The sequence below is a fragment of the Lissotriton vulgaris genome, chromosome 7, assembly GCF_964263255.1.
Source record: "Lissotriton vulgaris chromosome 7, aLisVul1.2, whole genome shotgun sequence".
NCBI lineage: Eukaryota > Metazoa > Chordata > Amphibia > Caudata > Salamandridae > Lissotriton > Lissotriton vulgaris.
The window spans coordinates 1,741,732,574-1,741,755,378 of record NC_141695.1 but is presented as its reverse complement, the minus strand read 5'-3'; the positions used below and the strand labels follow the sequence as shown (position 1 = coordinate 1,741,755,378).

The 22,805-nt window shown below is 43.8% G+C and overlaps 1 protein-coding gene across 4 annotated transcripts in view; it reads left to right on the top strand.

The window, feature by feature from the left end:
- LOC147706548 (ovostatin-like) overlaps positions 1–22,805 on the top strand; it is a 256,365-nt gene that overhangs the window by 148,561 nt on the left and 84,999 nt on the right. For 2 of the 4 annotated variants that reach the window (XM_086933013.1, XM_086933011.1), the window contains exons 19-24: positions 7,070–7,301; positions 7,408–7,528; positions 14,819–14,928; positions 15,721–15,772; positions 17,382–17,465; positions 22,069–22,245. In XM_086933013.1, coding sequence (XP_086789139.1) covers positions 7,070–7,301; positions 7,408–7,528; positions 14,819–14,928; positions 15,721–15,772; positions 17,382–17,465; positions 22,069–22,245 — 776 coding nt within the window. Of the gene's footprint in view, positions 1–7,069; positions 7,302–7,407; positions 7,533–14,818; positions 14,929–15,720; positions 15,773–17,381; positions 17,466–22,068; positions 22,246–22,805 lie in introns of all 4 variants that reach the window. The other 2 variants (XM_086933012.1, XM_086933010.1) reach the window with 1 other exon arrangement.

The following is a 22,805-nucleotide window of genomic DNA, read 5'->3' as shown; positions in this document are numbered from 1 at the left end:
AATTCTCGATCTGTGTTGGGCTATTCGTTGGTTAGCTCTTTGTGTGGTTTTCCCTATGTACAGCTTGGGACAAGGGCACATGACTGCGTATATGACGTTGGTCGTTTTGCAGTTTGAGAATCCTTTGTGTATCCATTTTGTGTTATTGAATAAGAACTCTTCACCTTCAATTGTGTTGGGGCAAGAAACGCACGAGCCACATTTATGGTGGCCGGTTACGGGAGGTAGTTTCCATAAAGTGCGCAGGTCAGTTTTGGCTTGGCTGGTGCCCAGATCGGCTCTAACTATGTGCTGTGCGATACTTCTATTCTTCCTTAGGGCAAACAATGGCTCCTCCATTGGAACTTCCGAGTTCTTGATTAAATGCCAGTTCTTTCGAATGATTGATTTTAACTTATTCGTGTAAGGCCCAAAAGTGGTGACACATATTGGCCTCTCGAGGGGTTTGATTTCCTTCATTGGATTCAGTAATTCCTCCCTTGGGATGTTCCATGCCCGTGTGGTGGAATGTTTCAAAAGTTTATGAGGATAGCCTCTCCGTTGCAATTGATCCCTTAGTATCTCCGAATGGATCAAGAAATCTTCCTTCCTGGAACAATTTCTTCGGATTCTCAACATTTGTCCGTAGGGCAAATTGGATTTTAGACTTTTGGGGTGATAGCTTGCATAGTGCAGGATCGTGTTTTTATCGGTATCTTTGCGGTGCAAGGTAGTTGTCAATTTGTTATCATAAGGAAAAACCACCACATCGAGAAAAGTCAAAGATGTTTTGCTGTATGTTACTGTGAACTTTATGTCTGGATGTCTAGTGTTGAGCCACTGATGGAATTGGGTAAGCATTTCTTCAGACCCTTTCCACTGACACCAGATGTCATCAATGAAACGATACCATTTGGTAATATATGTGGTCTGGGTCGTGTGTCGAGATAATACCACATAGAGTCCCCACGGACTTTATTATCGACTTGGCGAGAATAGCACTCAAAAGGAACTACTTCCGGTTCTTGGACACGGTCTACGTGCAGGTGAAGGGCACCGCCATGGGGTGTCCTTATGCCCCAGAAATGGCGGTGCTCTTCATGTCCCTGTACGAGGAGCGTTACATCTACCGGAATAATCCTTTCCAACAGAATATTACCAAATGGTATCGTTTCATTGATGACATCTGGTGTCAGTGGAAAGGGTCTGAAGAAATGCTTACCCAATTCCATCAGTGGCTCAACACTAGACATCCAGACATAAAGTTCACAGTAACATACAGCAAAACATCTTTGACTTTTCTCGATGTGGTGGTTTTTCCTTATGATAACAAATTGACAACTACCTTGCACCGCAAAGATACCGATAAAAACACGATCCTGCACTATGCAAGCTATCACCCCAAAAGTCTAAAATCCAATTTGCCCTACGGACAAATGTTGAGAATCCGAAGAAATTGTTCCAGGAAGGAAGATTTCTTGATCCATTCGGAGATACTAAGGGATCAATTGCAACGGAGAGGCTATCCTCATAAACTTTTGAAACATTCCACCACACGGGCATGGAACACCCCAAGGGAGGAATTACTGAATCCAATGAAGGAAATCAAACCCCTCGAGAGGCCAATATGTGTCACCACTTTTGGGCCTTACACGAATAAGTTAAAATCAATCATTCGAAAGAACTGGCATTTAATCAAGAACTCGGAAGTTCCAATGGAGGAGCCATTGTTTGCCCTAAGGAAGAATAGAAGTATCGCACAGCACATAGTTAGAGCCGATCTGGGCACCAGCCAAGCCAAAACTGACCTGCGCACTTTATGGAAACTACCTCCCGTAACCGGCCACCATAAATGTGGCTCGTGCGTTTCTTGCCCCAACACAATTGAAGGTGAAGAGTTCTTATTCAATAACACAAAATGGATACACAAAGGATTCTCAAACTGCAAAACGACCAACGTCATATACGCAGTCATGTGCCCTTGTCCCAAGCTGTACATAGGGAAAACCACACAAAGAGCTAACCAACGAATAGCCCAACACAGATCGAGAATTAAAAACAAAGTGCTGTCCGCACCCATGGTCCAGCACTTTGTGGAACATAGTCACAATGAGACAGACTTTAAATGGACCATACTACAAGCAATGAAAATCCCCCCAAGAGGAGGAAATATCGATACCATGTTACTCCAAAAGGAAGCATATTTAATTCTAAAATTTAATTGCGTGATTGATGGCCTGAACGAAATGTCCGAATTACAAAGGTCTAACTATTGAGGCCCCTGTGAACCCCGCCTATCCCCAAAACTAATACACTCTGATGAGATGAGAATCAGAGCACTGCACTTGTAGCAATGACTACATCTTTTAATGCCATTATGTAAACAAATGCCAAAAAATCCTTAAAACTACATATCCCACAATGCCGAGCAGCATTTTTAAATGGGAAACCGCGTTCTGCTGAGCGTTGGAATCCTTTCCGAACATCGGCAAATGGAGTGAGAGTCACGCAGCGTGCAGACCCCAGGATGCGGCACCCGTAGACACAATACAGGGTAAGTTTCCCTCGGTATATAAACCGAAGGTTTAAACTAAATAAAACGTGACCGCGCAGTAACGGCAACCAATGTTGTGCCCCCCCCTTTCATTGTAGAACTTTGAAGTATCGCCAAGTGGATAATTGAACAACCAGGCACTAAATATAGCAACGCGTGGGTCCCTCGCCGCAACACGTACAAGTAAGCGGAACAGACAACCGTCACATACATAAGTATAGCAGTTTTTCTGGACACAAATTGATATTTAACTTCTGACTTCACAGAACAATTACCCATGCGGAACGCGCACCAAACTTCTAGAAAAGGTCACCGATGTAGTGAAGGATTAACACGATCACACACACAAGTAAGTGCCAGTGCCTCATAAGTAGATTAGAGATAGGAAGTAGTAAAGAAGTTTAAAATCTTACATTTTGTCCCTACCTCTAATTCCTACAGGTAGTGGTGAAAGTTTAAGGTTTACTTGATGCCCCAACTAGAAAACAGCTCACAACATTCATGCGAGACCAGGTAAAATCAATGGCAAGGTTTTTCCTGTTTTTTAATTGGATGAAGCAGTTTGGGGAAAAGGAGATACTAAATGTCCCTTAAATCTTACACCATAGGTACACAGCCCAGCCCTGATGAAGAACCCCAGTGATTAAAGAAGGGTTTGGAAACGCGTCGGCTATCTGGCTGTCTAAAAACGACGCACACATAAATATAGGGCAATCTATTTCATAAACAAATGTACCTGAATGAGCTTAGGTGTACTTGATTCATAGCTCTTTTTCTTTATTTGAAATGTAAATATTGATGAAAAATTTTCTCTGCTTTGTTTTGTGTTTGAATATATTGAAAGCACTGTAATGGATGTAAAAATGTGTTTAAAATGTGTCCACAGTTGAAGGAATGTTTCTTCACTCTAAGAATTGTACAAAGATTAAATGTACTTGGATTAAGTTAATGTATGACAAATACATACCCTCCTGAATCATTGGAAGGAAGGTTCACACCAGCTGAATAAATAAGTTTGGTGTTATAAACTCGAGCCCTGACACCTCTCCTTTTTCTTCTAATACTGTAGTCCAGCCAGGACCCGTAGGACAAAACCCCCCCATTCATAAACTTCTAAAAGTGGCATTTCTAAAATAGTTATAATAAATCTGCGCACACCATTGCATAGCATTTATTATCACTATTCCGAATATACCAAACTGGACCACGCAGTTCCTCTCATATCAGGATTTACCACTGAAACACTTATCAGGGAACCCCCAAAGCATTCCTATGGGAGGGCAGTCTCACAGTAGTGGGAAACCAAAATGGCTGTTTGTCCCTACCAGAACATGTCACACACTTAAGGTACATGTCCTTAAGTGACATGTACCTGGTTGTGTTAATCTTGGAGGAGGTGTTTGCCTGGCTGGTGGGGGAAGAGGAGTAGAATCAAAATAGGTCTATTACTGGGGATCCACTGGAAGAGGCCTGAAGCAAACACAGTATGGTGTTACATTACCATTCCTGATATATGATCTATCAATAGTGTGTTATTAATATCACGTATAAAAAATCTCCCCTTTAGAGTTATTAATAGAAGATCTACACCCATTAGGAACTATATCTTTGTAAACTGTATATAGGCTATTGTAACCTGACACGCAATCCATATTGCTTTGTCTTCTCCCTAGCTGCTAACTGGATTTTCTAAATTTTTACAAAGAAAGGTCGCGGAGGACACTGTTGCCAAAGTCATTGAATTTGAGCATCATTTTTGAAGTGTCTTTAGTCTTGTGGAAGGTGGGGTAAAGGTTGACGGCTGACGGTGCCAGTATCTGGGGTCAAGACCAAGATAAGGTCGAGACCAAGAATGCCAAAGTTAAAATGGCACCACAGGAAGGCAGAGGTGCCCGTGCGATAGACTCATTGGAGACAGAATTGGACATACTATATAGAGGGACCAAGAAGATAGCTAGCTTCACCTCCTGGGAGGCTCAATTTCGGAGGCAGACCCCTAAGGAACCTCTTCTTAGGCTTCAATGAAGGCGCTAGTACTGACAAGAACAATGAGGGATCCTTTTCCCTCTTGGGTGTCTCACAATGATGCCAAGAAGAGCGGTGTTCTAATTAGGTTTTTGTTTCCTCTAAGAGGAAGGAAACCTAGGGACATATTAACAAGGGCCTTATCACCGCTTTTTTTGGCTTTGAAAGCCAAAAAAGCAGAGATAATCTTATCGCCCTATTTGCAAGCCGGTGCTCACATGCATTAGCACATGTTAGCAGCCGTTTTACCTACGCATCGCTTTACATCGCTAATGAGATGCAAAGTGGGTGTCACTGGCCCTCAGGATTTTAGCAGATGTTAGTTTTTGGCGAAAACCGCGGTTTTCGCCAAAAACTAACATCTGCTAAAATCCAGACTTACCTATTCACAACATAGGGGGTGAATTATGCTGATAGGACCCTGTGGTGTTATCGCCGTTTTCCATTGAACGTCGCTGGAAAACCAGCGATGATCCATGGAAAACACCGTTATCGCAGGAATAATTATCGCCATTGCGCTATGCGTTGTTGACACAGAGCCAGCATGGCGATAATTTCCTGCGATAAAAAATCTATTGCTAAACGCGGACAGCGATAGTTATCTCTGGCCACTGAAAATATGCCTCCTAGTTCTGAGACAAGTCCTCGACTTCGAGAGCGATTTTGATTTGCCTGTCGGTGGGACCACGAACATTGTAGTCTTTGTCACCGAGTACCCCAGGGTGCCTAAGCTTAGCAGGGATCATCATCCACGCTATGGACACGCACGCATGAAGATCTGTAAAAAACATAAGCAGTGACATGTGCCACGGGGCTCAAATCTTGAGAATTGGCCAATAGCATGTTTCAAAATCTGAAGATTTGTTTTTTAAAATCATTCACAAAAACTGAGACCAGTTCTCAGCATCTCTAGATCCGGTGACTGTGGAATCACAGTTAGAAGGATCTGTCGTCACCGGCACCAGCATGTCACTTCCAGCGAGGCTACAAGACTCATTTGATGACATTGTACAGCTCCACAGGTGCCAGTTTTCAAATGAAAAAAGAGGAAAATGCAGACTGGAAGTACATATACATACTCTATGGGGCAAAATATGCATTCGAGGTGCCCAATAACAACATCTACCAATGACTGGGGTTCTGAGTATCCCTGCGTAGGAGCTGCCTTGTGCTCCATTCATGACGTTATTCCCACGTGCACCTATGAGGTGTTGGAATTGAACAAGCAGTCAAACTGAGGCCTGCGGGTGGCAATCCGTTTACCTAAGTGCATGTTGCAGGGTTCTCGCAGCATCTGTAGTGGAGTAGGTGTCAAGCACAGACAGCAGCATATTTTCTGATTTTTTTTCTTCTAATTTCTATAGCATATGCCTGCAATAGGATGACCATAGCGCCAGCTTTGCAGGGCCAATCTGTTGACTTTGCCAATGCTTGTTTGTTGCGAATTTGAGTAATTTCATTCTTGACCCTATTATCCTATCCAGGGGTGCCAGTTGCGCACTGCGGGGCATATTTACAAGCCCTTTGCGCCACTTTTGCATCTGTTTTAACATGGGAAAAGTGACCCAAAAGTGGCGCAAGGGGCTTGTAAATCTGCCCCTGCGAGCCATTATTTTCTGTAGTCCTGTTTTTTATTTTTTATTTTTATGGAAGTTGTGATGATCGTAGGTAGTGATGCTGTCCATGTGGTGGGTGTTTCAGGGCTCCCCTGATTTTGCATGTGGTAGATGTTTGTTTGGGGGGGAGCGTTTCTTGCCTAACTGCTGGTACCTTGCAGCTCAGGTTGCTGTTTTCAGCACTATCTTTTAGAATATGTTCGTTTTTTTGTATTTTATTTAACCCTGGGCAAAGCACTACGCTACGCTCTCGTAGTTTGCGAAGTTTGCGCAGCTTCGCACTACGCGAACTGCACGTAGCACAGTGCAAACATGCGTAGCGTAGTGCAGCGGTCATTTTTTGCTTGCTCGCGGTCCTCAGCGTCAGGTTGGCGACCACGAGCAAGCAAAATGACATTCTCGCAAGACTTTTTCCTTGTTGACAATCAGCAACATCAAGTTGCCAATCGCGAGCATAGAAAATAAACCTCCCGGCGAGATTCTCAACGCGGGGAGGTCAGGTTTCTCACTGCGGGTGGTCGCGTATGCTCACTACCGCTCGCGATGAGAAACTACCAGTCCGCGTTGAGTAAAAATCTACTCGAGCGACAGAAAAGAACAGCTCACACTGTGCAAGATGCCGTTTTCAATGATTGCACAGTGCCAGATGCTTATCCACACTGTGCAATCATTGAAAACAACATCTTGCACAGTGCGAACATGCTACTACGCAGTTCGCTTAGTACTACGCGAAGCTCACGTAGTGCGAACTGCACTTTGCGTAGCTACGTGTAGTGCTACTTCGCGAACTACGCCCACCCTTAATTTTATTACTGCAAGTGGAGTTTTGATTGTGTAGAAGTTGGAGTATTGAACTCCCCTTCATCAGTTCTCTTTGTTTTATCTTTTGTATTAGCTCTGCTGGTAGAGCGGAACTATCGAGAAAGGTGCCCGACACCATCACAACATGGGTATGCGATGTGCCCTGCAACTCCTACACCAGCGGATTTGGCGCCCTGGACGAGCCCAAGGGTCTCACCGTCTTCCAGTACTTTTTCGTTGACTACAACATGGGTCCCACCTTGGTCCGAGGAGAAGACTGTATTCTCAAGGTCACGGCCTTTAACTATCAGGAGCAATGTGCATTTGTAAGTTTCTCCTGGCGGGCTGTGCAAGGCAGGAAAGGATTACTCCCTCCGAGCATTTTACAAGCTAATCATTGAGGGGGTGTTCTTTTTAATCTCCATCTCTTAGGTCGAGCTGACTCTGGCACCTTCCGCAGATTACAACGCTCAATTTATCAGTGTCGACAACGCGTGTATCTGTCAAAACGAGAGGACCACAGCTACCTATTCCTTCAGCGCTAACAAACTTAGTAGGTTGCTACCCTTTTTGCATTTGGGGATGCAGTGCACTCAACGAAATTCGTTTTATTTATTTAAATGTTTACTTACCTGTAAAACTCCATTATCCATACATTACTACCCCCCCCACCCTTCACCTCCCCCTCCCCACGTCACCTCCCTGCAGGTACTCCCACTGCCGGCCGCGGCTGCTCGCTATTAGAATCCTGAGGGTTTGTGGGAGGCAGATGGGCCCCCAGCGACTTTTTGCATCTTGGTCCCTTAGGACACAATGGCCCACTCGGCATTGCAGAGCTCAGGCTGCAGGAGCAGAAAAGGATTTACTGTTATTTTTTGCAGTTTTATGTAGCACCGACCCGACAAGGTATTGGAGCGCTTTACATGAGCACCGCTTACATTACTCATGGAGACATTCGTTTTTTGGTAGGCCCAGGGAAATTATTTGCCCAGAGTCACAGGATGCTGAGCCGATGCCGAGACTCGAACCTGGGGGCATATTTACAAGAACTGACACAATACTGTGCTCCATGGCGCAAGGATTCATGGGTGAGTCCTAAATTCTGACGCATCTTTTGATGCTAAAGTGACGCATAGCTGGAATTGGTCGTAAGACTGATGCAACTCCAGCAGCGCGTCAGAACACGGAGGCGAATCCCATGTTACAAACCCTGCGTCAAACCGTACGCCTGGTTTGAGAAGGCGTAGGGATTTTGACGCAGTCAAGTCATAGAGTGACGCAGTGAAAAGTTGTAAATTTCACTGCGTCAGTTCTACGTGGCTTTTAACGTGGGAATGCCTACCCTGCATACATTATAACTGGTGCAGATATAATGTGGCTCAGGCCTCCTCAAACTGATGCTTTGGGCCCAATGTGTCAGATTGTAATTATGGAGCGGTGTGGAGCACTGATTGCGGAGTAGCTGCGTCAAAAAATGACTAGCTCCTTGTAAATATTCCCCCTGGTTTCCCAGCTCCTCAGTCGGCAGCTCTGGCAGTTATGCCACATCCTTGGTACGACGTGTTAGCGCCTCTTCTCCTGGTGGCTCAGTGGTACTTCATATTGGGAAGAACGGATGTTCTTGAGAACATGGAACAGCCCTATCTAGCTATGGTTCATACAGAATTCCAGGGAGGGGCCATCTGGCACCCTTCTTTCCGGGCACAATATTTTTCGGCTGGATGAATTTTTATCCTGGCTTTCCTCTTTGTAGTTTAGTCTGGGCCCGATAAGGTAAGCGGATGTCGCCTGTGATGGAGATTTGTGTCTGCTATAACAGAAAACTAAATAAGAAAAAAAAAGTAGGAGTCTAGAAAATTGCCTATGCATCCTTTTCAACCATATTTTTATGTCAAGGATTATAAAAATCTCTGAAAATTCATCTTTCTCTTACCCTCTGCTGCTGACTGCTCACGACTGGAGAACAATTTTTCATTTGCGGTTGTGGGGCATTGCTGTCGCTTTACGTTGTCCGTACTCAGGTAATGGCTGACCAGGTGAGCTGAAAAGTGAAAGCAACAGGTATTGGTGCCATGTGGGATGAATGGGGAGACCCATGGGGAGCTCCCATCAGTCCCTTCTGCCTAGAATGTCTGAATAGAGGTGGTCCCGCCCACATACTTTGATTTCTTAAAGAGGAACGCGCGGACCAATGGGTCATTCATGCATCTTGAGTCAGCGTACAGAGAAGACCCCTGAGTCCCCATAGAGTGCTACAAGGAGATTCTCATCTGAAACATAGGGCCATCAGCATGTGCAGTCTTGGGGTGCAGCTGCTGATCAGGCATGGTCTGTGCAGCGCGCCCAGGTGGGCGGAGTCTGGTCCTGGTAGTGCTGCTCTGTGCTCCAATGAAGGTGGCAGGGTAGCCTTAGACGTGCACAGCCAGGAAGAATCTCAGCAATTTGCTAATAGCAATTAAGGAATTTTAGGAAATCGCCAAAAAAATGCAATTTCTTAAAAATCGCTATTTGAGAATCGCAGATCAGGTTGATGATACATATGGCCCTAAATGTCACATTATTTTATTTATTCATCACGTCAGCTTCCACCCCAAGAAAGACAATTCAAGCCACTATCAAAATGTTCTCTTCCTTCATGCCAGTTATGTAGCAAACTTTGTATAACATTTGTGCCGCTCGTGCCTTTCCAGGGGAAGCGTTTCCTCCACTTGATCAATAAAATTGCCTTTTCACGCAAAGTTCTTGGCAGGAACTCAGGATTCTTGAAGGACAATCGTTGTCCACCTTTCCCTTTGCTTTCGAATTTTTATTTTTCAAGCATTTATTTTTTTATTCCATTAACCCCATAACTTCATGCAGAACAGAAAACCGTGCTTCTATGGAAAACAAACACAGGCATTATTATTCACTTGTAATGCTTTTTCACTACGCACCAACCCAATGCTGCATCTATCCATGCCCACCCCATGTTAAATATTATTTTCCTAGCAAACGTTAATAACGTGCACAAAAGCAGCATTAGTATTTTTATTTTCATTTTGTCCAAAAACATTTGCGGCCCAGTCCAGTGCTTTACAATGTGGTTACGCAATAGCATTTTTTTTCGCGTTAGTCCACTTTACCACATTATTTTTCACAGCACACTGTTAATAAATGTTACTGAGGGTTCAATTTGAGCAGGTTTTATTTTAACAAAAACCCTGCACCATTAATAGCCATACACAATGGGAGCTGAGGTATGACTTGAAGGGCCCTCCTGGAAGGATGGGGGGGCTGAGCACAGCCTCACCTACACCTGAATAGGCTGTTTCCTGTCTGCATACAAAGGGCTGTATACCCTTCTGTAGTGAGTCACGATCCGGGGCAGGAAGGGCAGGGCCTCTGTGCACTACAAAAGCCTGTCTTTGAAGTCTCCTCCACTTCAAGGCATCATTGGGTATAAGTACTGGACCTCAGACACCACCACTACAGTACATTTCGAACCTGTGGATACTCTGCCAGGGAGAAATGCTGCTGTGCTGCTGAAGGACTACCACTCTGCTGGACTGCACTCTGCTGGACTTCTGCTTTCCTGTTCTGACCTGCTGCCTGTTGCCCTCTGCCTGGGCGAGAAGGACTAGACCTGCATCATTGAACCCAGAACCCAGAGCGACTCCAAGGGATAGTTGATTGGTCTCCTGATCGGAAGTCTTAGGGACTCTGCCATCTATGAATCTACCCTGCAAAGTGAAACCACCCCAGCCCTGGACTCTTGGAAGTGGGTCTAAGGTGTTTTCTCTGTGGAACTGATGCATCCTCTGCAGTGCGATGCATTCTTCAGCAGAACCAATGCATCTGCTCGGTTAAGTGATGCATCCTCGAACAGAACTGATGCATTGGTGCGTTGTGGAATTGGACCCATCACAATTAACTCACATCGCTGCTGCAACCCGCATCTTGGGTTCAATGCATCGTCTTCGGAACCGCCACTGCACAACACTTTTCCCAGTGTAACCTTCACGCATCCGCCGTTAATGGCAGCCTCGAAGACAATGACGAAGCTTCACCGCTCATTGGAACCGACATATTGTCTCGATTGCGCAACACATCTTCAACACTGGTCTTCACATCGCAAGCCCCAACACCAGATCCTCTACGTCGATGCTACAGGACCTCACACTGCAGCCTTGCTGTATCTTGGAACAGATGCATTGCCTTTGCTGTGCAATGAATCCTCAATGGGTATCCACGCAGCGCTCCGCAACCAGTATTTAACATTGATTCAGAATGCCAAACTGGTAACCTGTAGCTAGCCCGGTCTCCATTGTGGTCAGCCTGAAATTCATCCCGGTCTCACGCGACCCGATATCCCCAATAGCACTTTGTGCTCTTGACGCTATTGTTAGTTAAAACTTTAAAATTCAATATTCCCAGTTTTACTTATTGGGTTTATGTCATTCGGTCTTGCTATACTTATTAAATCAAGATGTATTTTTTTTACCTGATGAACAATCTTTTTTTGTGGTGTTTTCACTGCGTTACTGTTTGAAGTGTTGCACAAATACTTTACACATGCCTCTAAGTTAAGCCTGACTGCTCTGTGCCATGCTACTAGAGGATTAGCACCAATTCATTTAGGATTTACTTGTGTCTTCCCTGGCTCGGATTGTGTTTGCTGCTTGACCATGGCTTACACCCTAGTCAACCTACAAGTCCATTTCTAGCACATCTACAGTCTGTAAAGTGAATTGATTTAACCAGATATTTCTCTGAGGTACAGCTTTATTTTCAAACTTTACTACTACAAACTGCGAGCAGAGTTTGCAGTAGTGGCCAGTACTTATAAAAGGGAGGGTGATGGATAGGACACAAATGCACACATAAACACTGACTCACACCCATGCATTCACACACACTCGCATACATATGTTATGTTATGTTAATAGGTGTCTTATATAGCACACAGCTACTCCAAGGAGTGTCCCGGCGCTTTCTGACCCATGGCTGAAAAGAGAGATAAGGAAACAGGAAACATACCAGTTATTGAGTGTAAAGCCATGTTTTCAAGGCCTTTCTAAAGGCCAGCAGATTGGGAATGCGGCGCAGATCGACGGGAAGGGAGTTCCACAGTTTAGGGGCGAGATGTTTAAACGAGCGGCCACCTATCCTGACTCTCCTAATGGGTGGAACAGTTGCCAGGCCAAGAGATTCAGATCTAAGAGATCGAGTGGGCTTATAGAAAGAAAGCCGTTTCTGAATATAATAGGCACCTACCGAATGGAGTGCCTTATGGGCCAATGTAAGAGCCTTAAATGTAATCCGCTTCCTGACAGGAAGCCAGTGAAGGGAAAGAAGCAACTCCGATGCCCTAGCATGGAGGGGTAAGCCAAAAATGGCCCTTGCCGCGGAATTCTGGACTACCTGAAGTCTGTGCAGGAGGTAGTCTGGCAAGCCAAGGTAGAGGACATTGGAGTAATCAAGCCTGGAACAAATTAAAGCCTGTACCGTCAGCTGCCTGTGGACCAAAGGGAGCAGAGGAAGGAATTTGCGCAGCATTTTTAACAGACCAAAACAAGTGCTGGTGAGACCTGTAATTTGGGATTTCAGTGAGAGGGTGTTATCAATTTTTATCCCAAGATTTTTAGCAACCGTGGAAGAAGAAGAAGGGGGTGACATACTCACATACACATACACACACACACATATCCATTCGCAACCCTCACTCCCATGTATTCTTGCATGCACACATGCGTCAAACATTTTTTTTTTTAAATCCCACTTGCCTGTGCAGCTCAGCAACAGAGGTCCCAGGAATTTTGGACCAGCTGCTTCCCCTCATTGTGAAGGAAGGCAGCAGTCTCTTCTCGTCTAAAAATGCGATTGGGTCAGTAAGATTTACTGAACCCACCCCACTCTGTGAGGAGGTGTCAGTGATTAATTCTCAGCCCTGGGCACTTCAGGGTTTAGAACTGAAGCTTCCAAGCAAGTCTGAAGCAATCAGTGATGCTTTCCCTCATCACCAGGGGAGAGCTTTGAGGCACTTTGCCAGGCTGAAGATGCCACGCCCACAGGAGCTGTGACAAGTTCAACGCCGCAAAGTTCAGCTCAGGCAACCTTATTTTATTTATTTATTTATTTTATGTGCTTCTATAGCGCCTGAATAGATCCCCGAAGGGATATCTCTGCGCTTAAGATGGAACAAGAGTGCTTAACCCCGGGCTAGTCATAAACAGAAAGGTAAAACACAAACTGATTAAATGGTGGTGAAAAGGTGGGTTTTGAGGTTTTTACGAAAAGATAAGTGGTTGGTGATGAGTTTGAGTTGAAGGGGAAGGGCATTCCAAAGGGTGAGTCCTGCATATGCCAGAGCGCGACCTCCCTGGCGGGATTTTTTTATTTTAGGGACCTGTAATAGGTACCGATTACTCGATCGAAGTGATCGGCCTGGCACGTAGGGAAGGAAAGCTTTTGTCAGATATTTAGGACCCTTTCCTATCAGAGACCTATGAATGGTGCACAGAATTTTGAACTTTGTGCGTTGCCGCACTGGCAGCCAGTGAAGTTTAGCTAGTATAGGGCGGGAGGGAGTTCTGGATGGAAGGTTGAGAACAAGCCTCGCCGCCGTATTTTGGACTACTTGTAGTTTTTTTAATTGGCCTTCATTGGTTGACAAAAGAAGGCCATTACAGTAGTCCAATCTACTGATCACCAGTGCCTGGACAAGGGTTTTCCTGTGACCATCGGGTATATAAGGAAACACCCTTTTCAAAAGTCCAATGGCTCTGAAGCAGGTGCCAGCAACTTGGTCGACATGATGTTTAAAAGTCAAGGCTTGATCGAATAACACCCCCAAGTTTTTGACAGTCTGCTTTGGGACCGGAACAGGTCCTAATTCTGTGGGCCACCAATCCCCAGACCAGAGTGTTGCTGCCTCCCCAAACAGTAACACCTCTGTTTTGCCCACGTTGCATTGCAGGCAATTCTCAGCCATCCAGCATGACACAGCCCTCATGCCTTCCGCGAAGGATTTTTGCAGGGCAGGTGAGAAGGTTTTGAAGGGGAACATCAGCTGGGTGTCATCAGCGTAGGATATCGGGGTAAACCCGTATGGCCTTACTAAGTCGGCCAGGGGGGCCACATACACATTGACCTGTGTCCTGCTCATTTAGTGCACGTCTAGCTCCTGGCTGCCTGGCCTTAAAAAAAAATAGTTTGTCAGGCTGATCTTTGCAAAGCCTGACAGGCATTCTTTTTTGGGGGCAAAAAGTGAGGGTGTGTGGCCCTCAGCTCTTATGGACAAACTGCGGCTGAGGGTTTGCCCCTTTCAGTTTCTGAGCTGTTCTTTCTAAAATGTTACATTAAATTGGAGAAATATCCGATTCAATGAATTTACGTTATACACTACAGGCTCCTAACAAAAGGTGCGCGTCTGCGCTGCGCCAGCGCAGCCCATCATGATACGCCACATCTTAGACGGATCTGAAACAGAGCAGTGGAGTATGATGGTGAACTTTGTAGCAAGATCAAGTTGACTTTGGGAGTTTAAACCAGGGTGGAGAGATTTATATGGCACGAACCCGGACCAGTCATGTGGAATGTCAAAGTGTAATGTAACTGGTGCTCATGGAAAACACTCCAGTACCTTCGGGTCAAGTTCACCCTCTATAAAAAACAGCAAAAAAAGTGATTGCAGCCTACTTTTTGGAGTGGGGTAGCGGTAACCTGGGTTCATTGGTTCATGGAGACCTCTCGGGCATTCTGGTTGAATTGAGTGGCTTGTTGTTTTGTTTCCCCTTTTTTAGCTTCATTGTTGTCTGCTTCTTCATGTCCCCCCCCCACTAAAACTGTTCATGGCTCTTTTTAGGGAGCATAAATATATCGGTGACTGCGGAGACCAAACCCAACAGCGCTTGCAGCGGAGGGGCCAGCGGCATCCAGTATAAAGACACCGTGATCAGACCACTGTTTGTTTTTGTAAGGACTGAACCCACATGGGGACCTGGGGCTTTAAGTGGGAAGGGTTTCTAGGTCAGTATTAAAACTATAGCCCTCAGGGAGGAGATGTGGCCTATTGGCTAGAGCATCCGACTTTGAAACATGGGGGAGTAAGTTTGAACCTCTGTTACATCTCAGTATCCTGTGATTCAGGGTAAGTCACTTGAATCTCACAGGGTCTAAAAAAAAAGTACCTAGTGTTGCTCTGTGGTGAAATTCCAGAAAAAAAACTGAATAAACAATAGTGATTCTTCTGGCCACTGTAGGAGCTATCCACAAACAGCTTCACTCTTGATCCCAAGGTGGGGCCCCTGGCACACCACATTCTGTGTAGAAGGGCTGTGTGTGGGCTGTTGTTGTGTCTGCCTTGTGATAGGTGGGTGTGCTTGGTTGCAACGGTGTAAGTGGCTGCCGGATAGTGTGAACACCTCCCTCCAGGTCATTATGGACACTGTTTCCTGTGCTAAACTTTTGTGAACTATCCTAATGCATTCTGGGTGGCCTAGTCTTTGTTTCCATGAAACTAATTAGACAAACATTTATGAAAACAATGATTTGCAAGTGAAAAGTTAAGGGTTGAAAGAGTGTCCTGCAGCAAGGTGGCCACTCTACTGCCAGGCTAGGTGTATTTAGGGAATGTGACAGAAGGTGAACCTGTTGGCCTTTGATCGCAATGGTGGCACATCATTGGATGGAAGAAGTGTATGACTTGTCAGATGACGTTACTACATCTTTTAACTTCCTCTCTCCCCCTGTTTTACTCCTGAACAGGCTGAAGGCCTCGCACGAGAAGAGACCCAGGGTGCTTTGCTCTGCTCCAAAGGTAGGATTCGTGTAAGGTCAGAGGGCTGCCTGGCTACACATATGTGCTGCTTGCTGACTCTAAAAGGCTGTCATTGTCGTGCTGGGCAGTGTAGGGCTGTCTCCCTGATGCAAAGGTGGACAGTTACCAGCCCATTAAGAGCACCGACTCCGAGGGGCATGCTGGGAAGGTTCGGCTTGCACCTTTAGAAATGGTAAACTATGCACTCTCGCTGACTAACGTCAGTGGCTCTGTGGTATGCAGTGAAGATGTAGAGGGAAAAAAGAGTAGTGAAACAAAGTTGTGTCACAAAAGTAGTGCCTGTGCAACTAGAAAAAAGTTGTACTTGATAAACATATGCTTCTCCATGTTACTTCATAGAAGCTAATAAAGGGGTGCATATTTAATTTATATGGTTGCTGTGGTTACTTTTGGATGTGGAGTTATGGTGGGGTTAAGTTTAGGGCTAGAATAAGTAATGAGCACACTTGCAAGTCCCATACAGATAGGGTGACCATCATTTTAAAGCCAAAAACCAGGACATTTCCCAAAAATAGAAGAAGGACTACAACTTGACTTCATCCTACCGCATAGAATGACAGCGCTTCTTAGCTGAGAATTACAGAAGAGGCAGTAAGAACATACATAAAGTGCTGATTTTAAAGCCAGTAGCATCCCTGTTAATTAAATTGCTTTCTTATAACCACTGCTAACTATCCCTGGTTTGCAAAACATAAAAACATACCTCCTACCTTTTTTCCGCCGACCCTCTCTAAAAACCAGGACATGAGCTTAATTGCCTGAAATCTGCCAGGATAGCTGCCGAAAAACCGGGACTGTCCGTGCAAATCCGGGACTGTCCGTGCAAATCCGGGATGCCTGGTCACCCTATATACAGGCCAGTAGACCCGAGGCAGGCCGCAATAGAAGTCTAGTGCATTCTCATGATTATTTTTTAGGTCGAGCATTCGAGACCTCTTGTGTATATTTTAGTATATACTTATATACTTTAGTATATACTTATATGTGTATGTGCTTTGTGGGCTCTGGAGATCAGCCCTAGGACTTGGCTGCTCCCACTAAGGGACTTTTATTTCTGTTCAACTGTCTCTATTTAACTGTAATGATAGAAAATGACCAGCAGAGGTCAGTAAAATACCAGAATGACTTTAGTATTCCCTAGATTCCAGTCCATAGAAATGGTCTTCCACAAGCACCTGTCGACAATAATGTTTTTTTCAAATCTTGTATTTTTAGTGATAGGACCACCGAAGGCTCTGATTTTATATTAAAAACAGAGCTTTGGACTATACCATTTCCCTCTGAAAGGCAATATTTCGCTCCATGTGCTCCCATACCTGGCGCGCCACGCAGTTTGGTGCTTACTTTCAATCCATGTTAAAGAACAGTATATGTTTCAGCACCCATGCTAATGTGCTGCATAGCTAAATGCATACAAGGTCCCAAAGGCGAGACCGATTGCATTACAAATGCTTGTTTTTAAGAGCTCCCTCTTTCCTCTTCTAAAAGTTTGGCATGGCATGTATGTGTCAGTGGGTATAAAAGACATAGGGATGGGGTCTGAACGTGCATTTTGGTTAAATCTATTTCCATGTGTGTTTTATTACAGACGGCCCCGTTTCCCAGTCCATTAATGTAAACCCCCATCCACAGATTGTGAACGACTCAGCCCGCATCATTGTTTCCTGTGTGGGTAAGTAAGGCCTGTGTGGGTTTTTTTTGGATTGGGGTAATGGAGGGGCGAGTTATAAAACTTCAGACTGTCTAAATGTCACCTCGCAGGAATTGTTCGAAGATGTTGAACTGGATCAGGTGCCGGCAGGGGAATTTGCTTAGAAAGATATTTAACAGAAGTCAGACTACAGTGTTACTCATATCATATCAGTTGGTCTGCTCCAATGCAATTGGTATCTGCTCACAACTATTTTATTTGTCTAGCTCTAAGACAAAAAAGGAGCAATAAAGCAAAACAGCAAAGAAACAGCAACACTGGAAAACTTTTTTATCAAAAGATATTACTTTTATATATGTTTTAGTTCATAGATTCAAAGGGTACATATTAACCATTGAAATGAATCAAATGCATTCAAATGAAAAAGGAATTAACAAATTGCTCCTACAATACATTGGAACAAAAGTTCAATCTAAGAAATGAATAACAAATGACTCCGTTTTTTTTCAAACTGAAGGTCTCTTGCAAAATTAATACCAAACGAAGAAATGGACTCAATAGTTGACGTTTCGGTCTTTTGTCGTTTACTCCTTAAGACCTTCCTCTGGACAACAGATATTAGCATATAGCGATGACCCCCTGAACGACTATGCGTCATTTAATCTGGTCAGCGTTTGGAATGCTTCCTCTCACAGCCTGGATTTCATTTTATTCTTTGAGGATTTTGTCTCTTATCACTATAGAGATTGGAAAGTAATGCTTCGCATAGGGGCAAGTCCTTCCACGTTGAGAAATTAGTGATCACGCGAGAATAATTTGTTCTCACGTGATCACTAATTTCTCAATGAATTAACAAGCACTGGCAAAGCCAGTGTGTCTGACCTTGGCTGCCAACTTTTGTAAAACTGTACAAGGGTACTTGTGTAAGTGCACACTGCAAGAGCAGAATTCCATCACATTGCTTTTGTGGCCCGCCCCTCTGCCCCCATGACATGTGTAATGGTGGGCTGAAATAATATTTGAACAGAAGACAACAAGGTTAAGAGAGCTGACTGAAAGCCCTGTAAGAATAATATCTAAATAGAATTTTATTAAAATCAAACATGGATTGTCTAGCTCGAGACCTAAAAATCATGATATTGTAATTCACAATGTAATGTTAAGAGCCACCTAACTTCTTCTGCATCACCAGTCCCTCAAAAGTGTAGTTTATGTAGAATAAATGAAATAATTTTCTAATTATGCCTAATGCACCTTTTTCATCAGAAAAGATTTGCTAAGTTTGTAAAATTTTGCTAGTCATAGTTGTTAGGAACTTTTATTCAACATCCCTACAAAAAACGAAGATTAATGTCACAATCAGGAAACTAGCCACCACACAGTGAAATCATTTCCACTCTAATCTAACTCAGCCGTATTAGAAATTTTATACAGAATCTTCTTCTACAAATTTACCAATTGCAAAGTTTTTCTGTGCGCAATAGTAAATCTTCGCTTATTTTTTGTCTGCAAGTTGACCATTTTACTGAGTTTTTTTTGGTAAGTCACAGTGAAACGAAGTGAAAACTTACCGCCACGATTTCACCTTGGTTTTCGTGTCGGGAATAACTGCTACATTTTACAAGCAAGTCCAGGAGGCATACATCAAAACTATGCACAGTTGTGCACAAATTAAGAACAACTCTCTATTCCAGATGGTGCTAAGAATTGCAGCATCCCTGGGGTGTCAATTCTGGGTGCCCAGTTTGCACCTTTCTCTGTCCCTTACTTTTTTCGTTTTTTTATAGATAGATAGATAGATAGATAGATAGATAGATAGATAGATAGATAGATAGATAGATAGATCGATCAATGATAATCCTTTTCCACTGTGAAAAAAGAAATCCAGCCTCAACAACAGGCTTGTATTTTGATCAATCAATACTTTATTTGGCAAAAGAGAACTGACGCATTTTGACCAAGACCGAAGCAGATCGAAACACGCCGGTTTTCTTTTCCCAAATAAAGCATCGATTGATCAAAATACGGGCCTGTTGGTGAGGCTGGATTTCTTTTGTCACTACGGAAAAGGATTAGGATTGTCGACTACTGAACTAGCCCCGACCCGTGAGGCAAGACGACCACACCACGCGTCGTCGTTATATATATATTATATATATATATATATATATATATATATCCAAAACTCGCCTCACCACGTTCAATTTCAGAAGACTCGAACAGACAAACGTGGACCCAAATTTTTCTCAGTGCATTATTTTATTTTCGCCAATGCCGCCATGTATATATGTATATATATATATATATATATATATATATATATATATATATATATATATATATATATATATATATATATATATATATATATATTTATGCAGGAACACTCCAGAAGCCACTTCCAATCCCCACGGACCGGCGAAGCAGGAGGCGGACCACAGGATCTGGCAAACGATTTCTTTATTAGTGCAGGTAAACAGCAATGACGCGTTTCGGGCTCAGAAGCCCTTGATCACATGTATATATATACATTCCTTCAACCTTTGGTAATTACAAAACCAAAGAACCGAGCCCAAATCCGTTTTTGCGTGGTAAATTAATGTATTGCATTAATGACAAATCCTAGCCCGACGCGTTTCGGAGCAGAGCTCCTTCACGGGTCATTTTTGTTTGTTTTCAATAAAGTATATATACATAAAGAAAGTGACAACATCACAGTAACATAAACATAAACAAAGGACTACTGCACCACATCCAGGGCTTCATTAGAGTAGCAGCCATATTAGAATGTTGTTAAACTTGATACTGGTCTGTCCTAAATCCATAGGAATGGGACATTTATATTACATATAGGCATATAAACGAAATTATACCTGATTTAGGCAAACCATTTAATAATTTCCACATGGTAAATGCAGAAATATCATCCTCTACATTTTTTAATGTTTATATTTTGCAATTATATATATACAATGCGCTCTTCTGGCTCCACTCCAGGCAGGCACAGGCTCCCAGGTGGTTCTGCGGCCTATCCTGAAGCTGCTCTCATCAGACATGGCTGCTGCAGGAAAGAGAGGTGGGGTGGTGGGGCAGATGAGGGGTATTTTCGAAAGACAACCACGAGGTAAAATCAGATAAATAATACATTTTCCTTTGTGACCGTCTCTCGAAATCTCCCTTCACCTTGCCCCACCGTTCTTACTTGCCGTGGCTGGCTCTCATGCATGAGAGCTGCTTCAGGATTTGCCTGAGCGCCGTGAATTGTTGCCCTCAGACAGACTGGGAGTCTGTGTCTGCTCTCTCCAACCCGGCAACACAGCTCGGGTTGGAGAGAGCTTCAGTGCGCATGACAGTTTGGCTGACTTGAGACGTCTGGTGAAACCACTCCCTCTTCAGTACTGGTACCCCCTGGTCCCACCCCCAAGACTCAGCACACAGAAGAAAAATAAACAATAATAAAACAGGGTTTAAACCCATTTGATTATAATTTTATTTTTCAAGTTTTTAAAGGAGTTGGCAGGTGCAGCGGTACTCCTCCGCCATAAACTGGATTAGCCGCCGCTGTTGATTTATAGCACACTACTACAGAACGTGCACCTGTGGCTTCTTTACATCATTTCACTACAACCTCACACAGGCTGACAGGACATATAAGTAGTTTCATTTTGCAGATGTGCACATCAGACATGCCTGTGCAGTTGAGAGCTTGCGCTGATATTTAGTGCCGGGAGCTCGTTCCATGCTAAAAATATCAGCGCGAACGGCACCGCACGTGCCCCAGAGGGCGCTGCTTCTCAAGTTGATTTTACTGCAACTCGAGTAAATTTTCTACTCGAGCCACAGCTTTCTGACCACAAATGATCGCGACTGCCTGTGTTTAGCATATCTTGCCGGGTGCCTGCTAGCCACAATTTATCATTGTTTTCAAATGATGCTTATAAAATGTACTTTCGGTACAATGATAAACGTTGCATTTTATTTTTATAACCATTACTGCTACCAGGAGAAGCTGAAGAGACTCTTTCTAGCTTTGGAATGGCAATGTAGCTGTCTACAGAACTTTCACTATTAGTTCTTCATAATATACAAAGAAAGGACTTGGGCTCCCTTCCACCTCATGCTGTTGACTGTTTATTGAGCCGCCCTCTCTCCTATGTAGGCTTGCATTACAATAAATAATCCTATATTAAATCATAATCGCATTATGTACACAAAGCGATCTTTTGCTCACTGCAGCAGACTTCACTAGTGAGAAAATTTGCAAAGTTTAAAAAAAGATGTCGCAAATTTGCAAGTTGTCGGACTTGGCAGACTCCTTCAGGTTAGTCCCTCCCAATGCCCAACTGCACAGTGTACAACAAGATAGCCATCCACAGACTGTAGGGTAAGGCAATCCTCATAAAATCCAGGCTCCCACCCCTGGGAAACATCCCCGGAAGGGATTGTGAGTTGATCTCAATTTTTTTAGCCTAAGGACAAACAAGTTGGCCCTGTGTATTTGGAAAATATGATTATTTTTTGGTCAGTAGACTTCTGCGTCTGGGGGCAGTTTACTAGCAATCACGTGTTCCGAGGGCAAAACAGATAAAATTGTCTCAAAGGTATCTCTCCCACTTTCTTACAGGTGACCCAATTGGACTCTCCGCGCAGTATTTAAATGACCTTGTTCAGATGCCCACTGGATGTGCAGAGCAAACCTTGGCAATGCTTCTAGCCAATTTGCTCGTCCGCGAGTATATGAATATCACTGGCAAGCTGGACCAGGCATTCAAAGCAAAAAGCGACTATAACATCGCGAATGGTGAGTATTTCCTATAATTTGGGTCTTTTGTTTGTAACCAAGAGTCCACTTCTAACTACCAGACTTCCTAAATCACCTGATCTGTGAATGGGCACCATAGAGATTGGGACTAATTTGCAATGAAGTGTTGAGTCGCAATACTTGCCTTACTGACAGCTAATGCCAAGTTATGATTTCGTTTGATTGGTGTAGAGATTTTTGGGTATTACTTACCAGGCAGAGGTGGCTGTTGCAATGATTCCAGAGTAAAATGCTTTTAGGAACCTGAGTCAGATGAATTAAAGCTTCCTTCTCAGATATAGGGATGTGTAAAATTGCATGAAAATTCCAGGAAATTACGCTTATTACATAAAATATAAATCTGTCATTTAGAGATGTACTTTCGTGCAAAACGCATCCTCCTATCAATTTTCAAACACAAGGGCAGAACTCCCAAAATCTTGCAAATTAACCCCTGCTTAACGTAAATTTTTCCCTGGTCTACGTGGCTCTGTGTCTTATATGATATCACCAGTTTAGGCACTGTGCCAGATAAACTAATATTTCATAAGGGTATCATC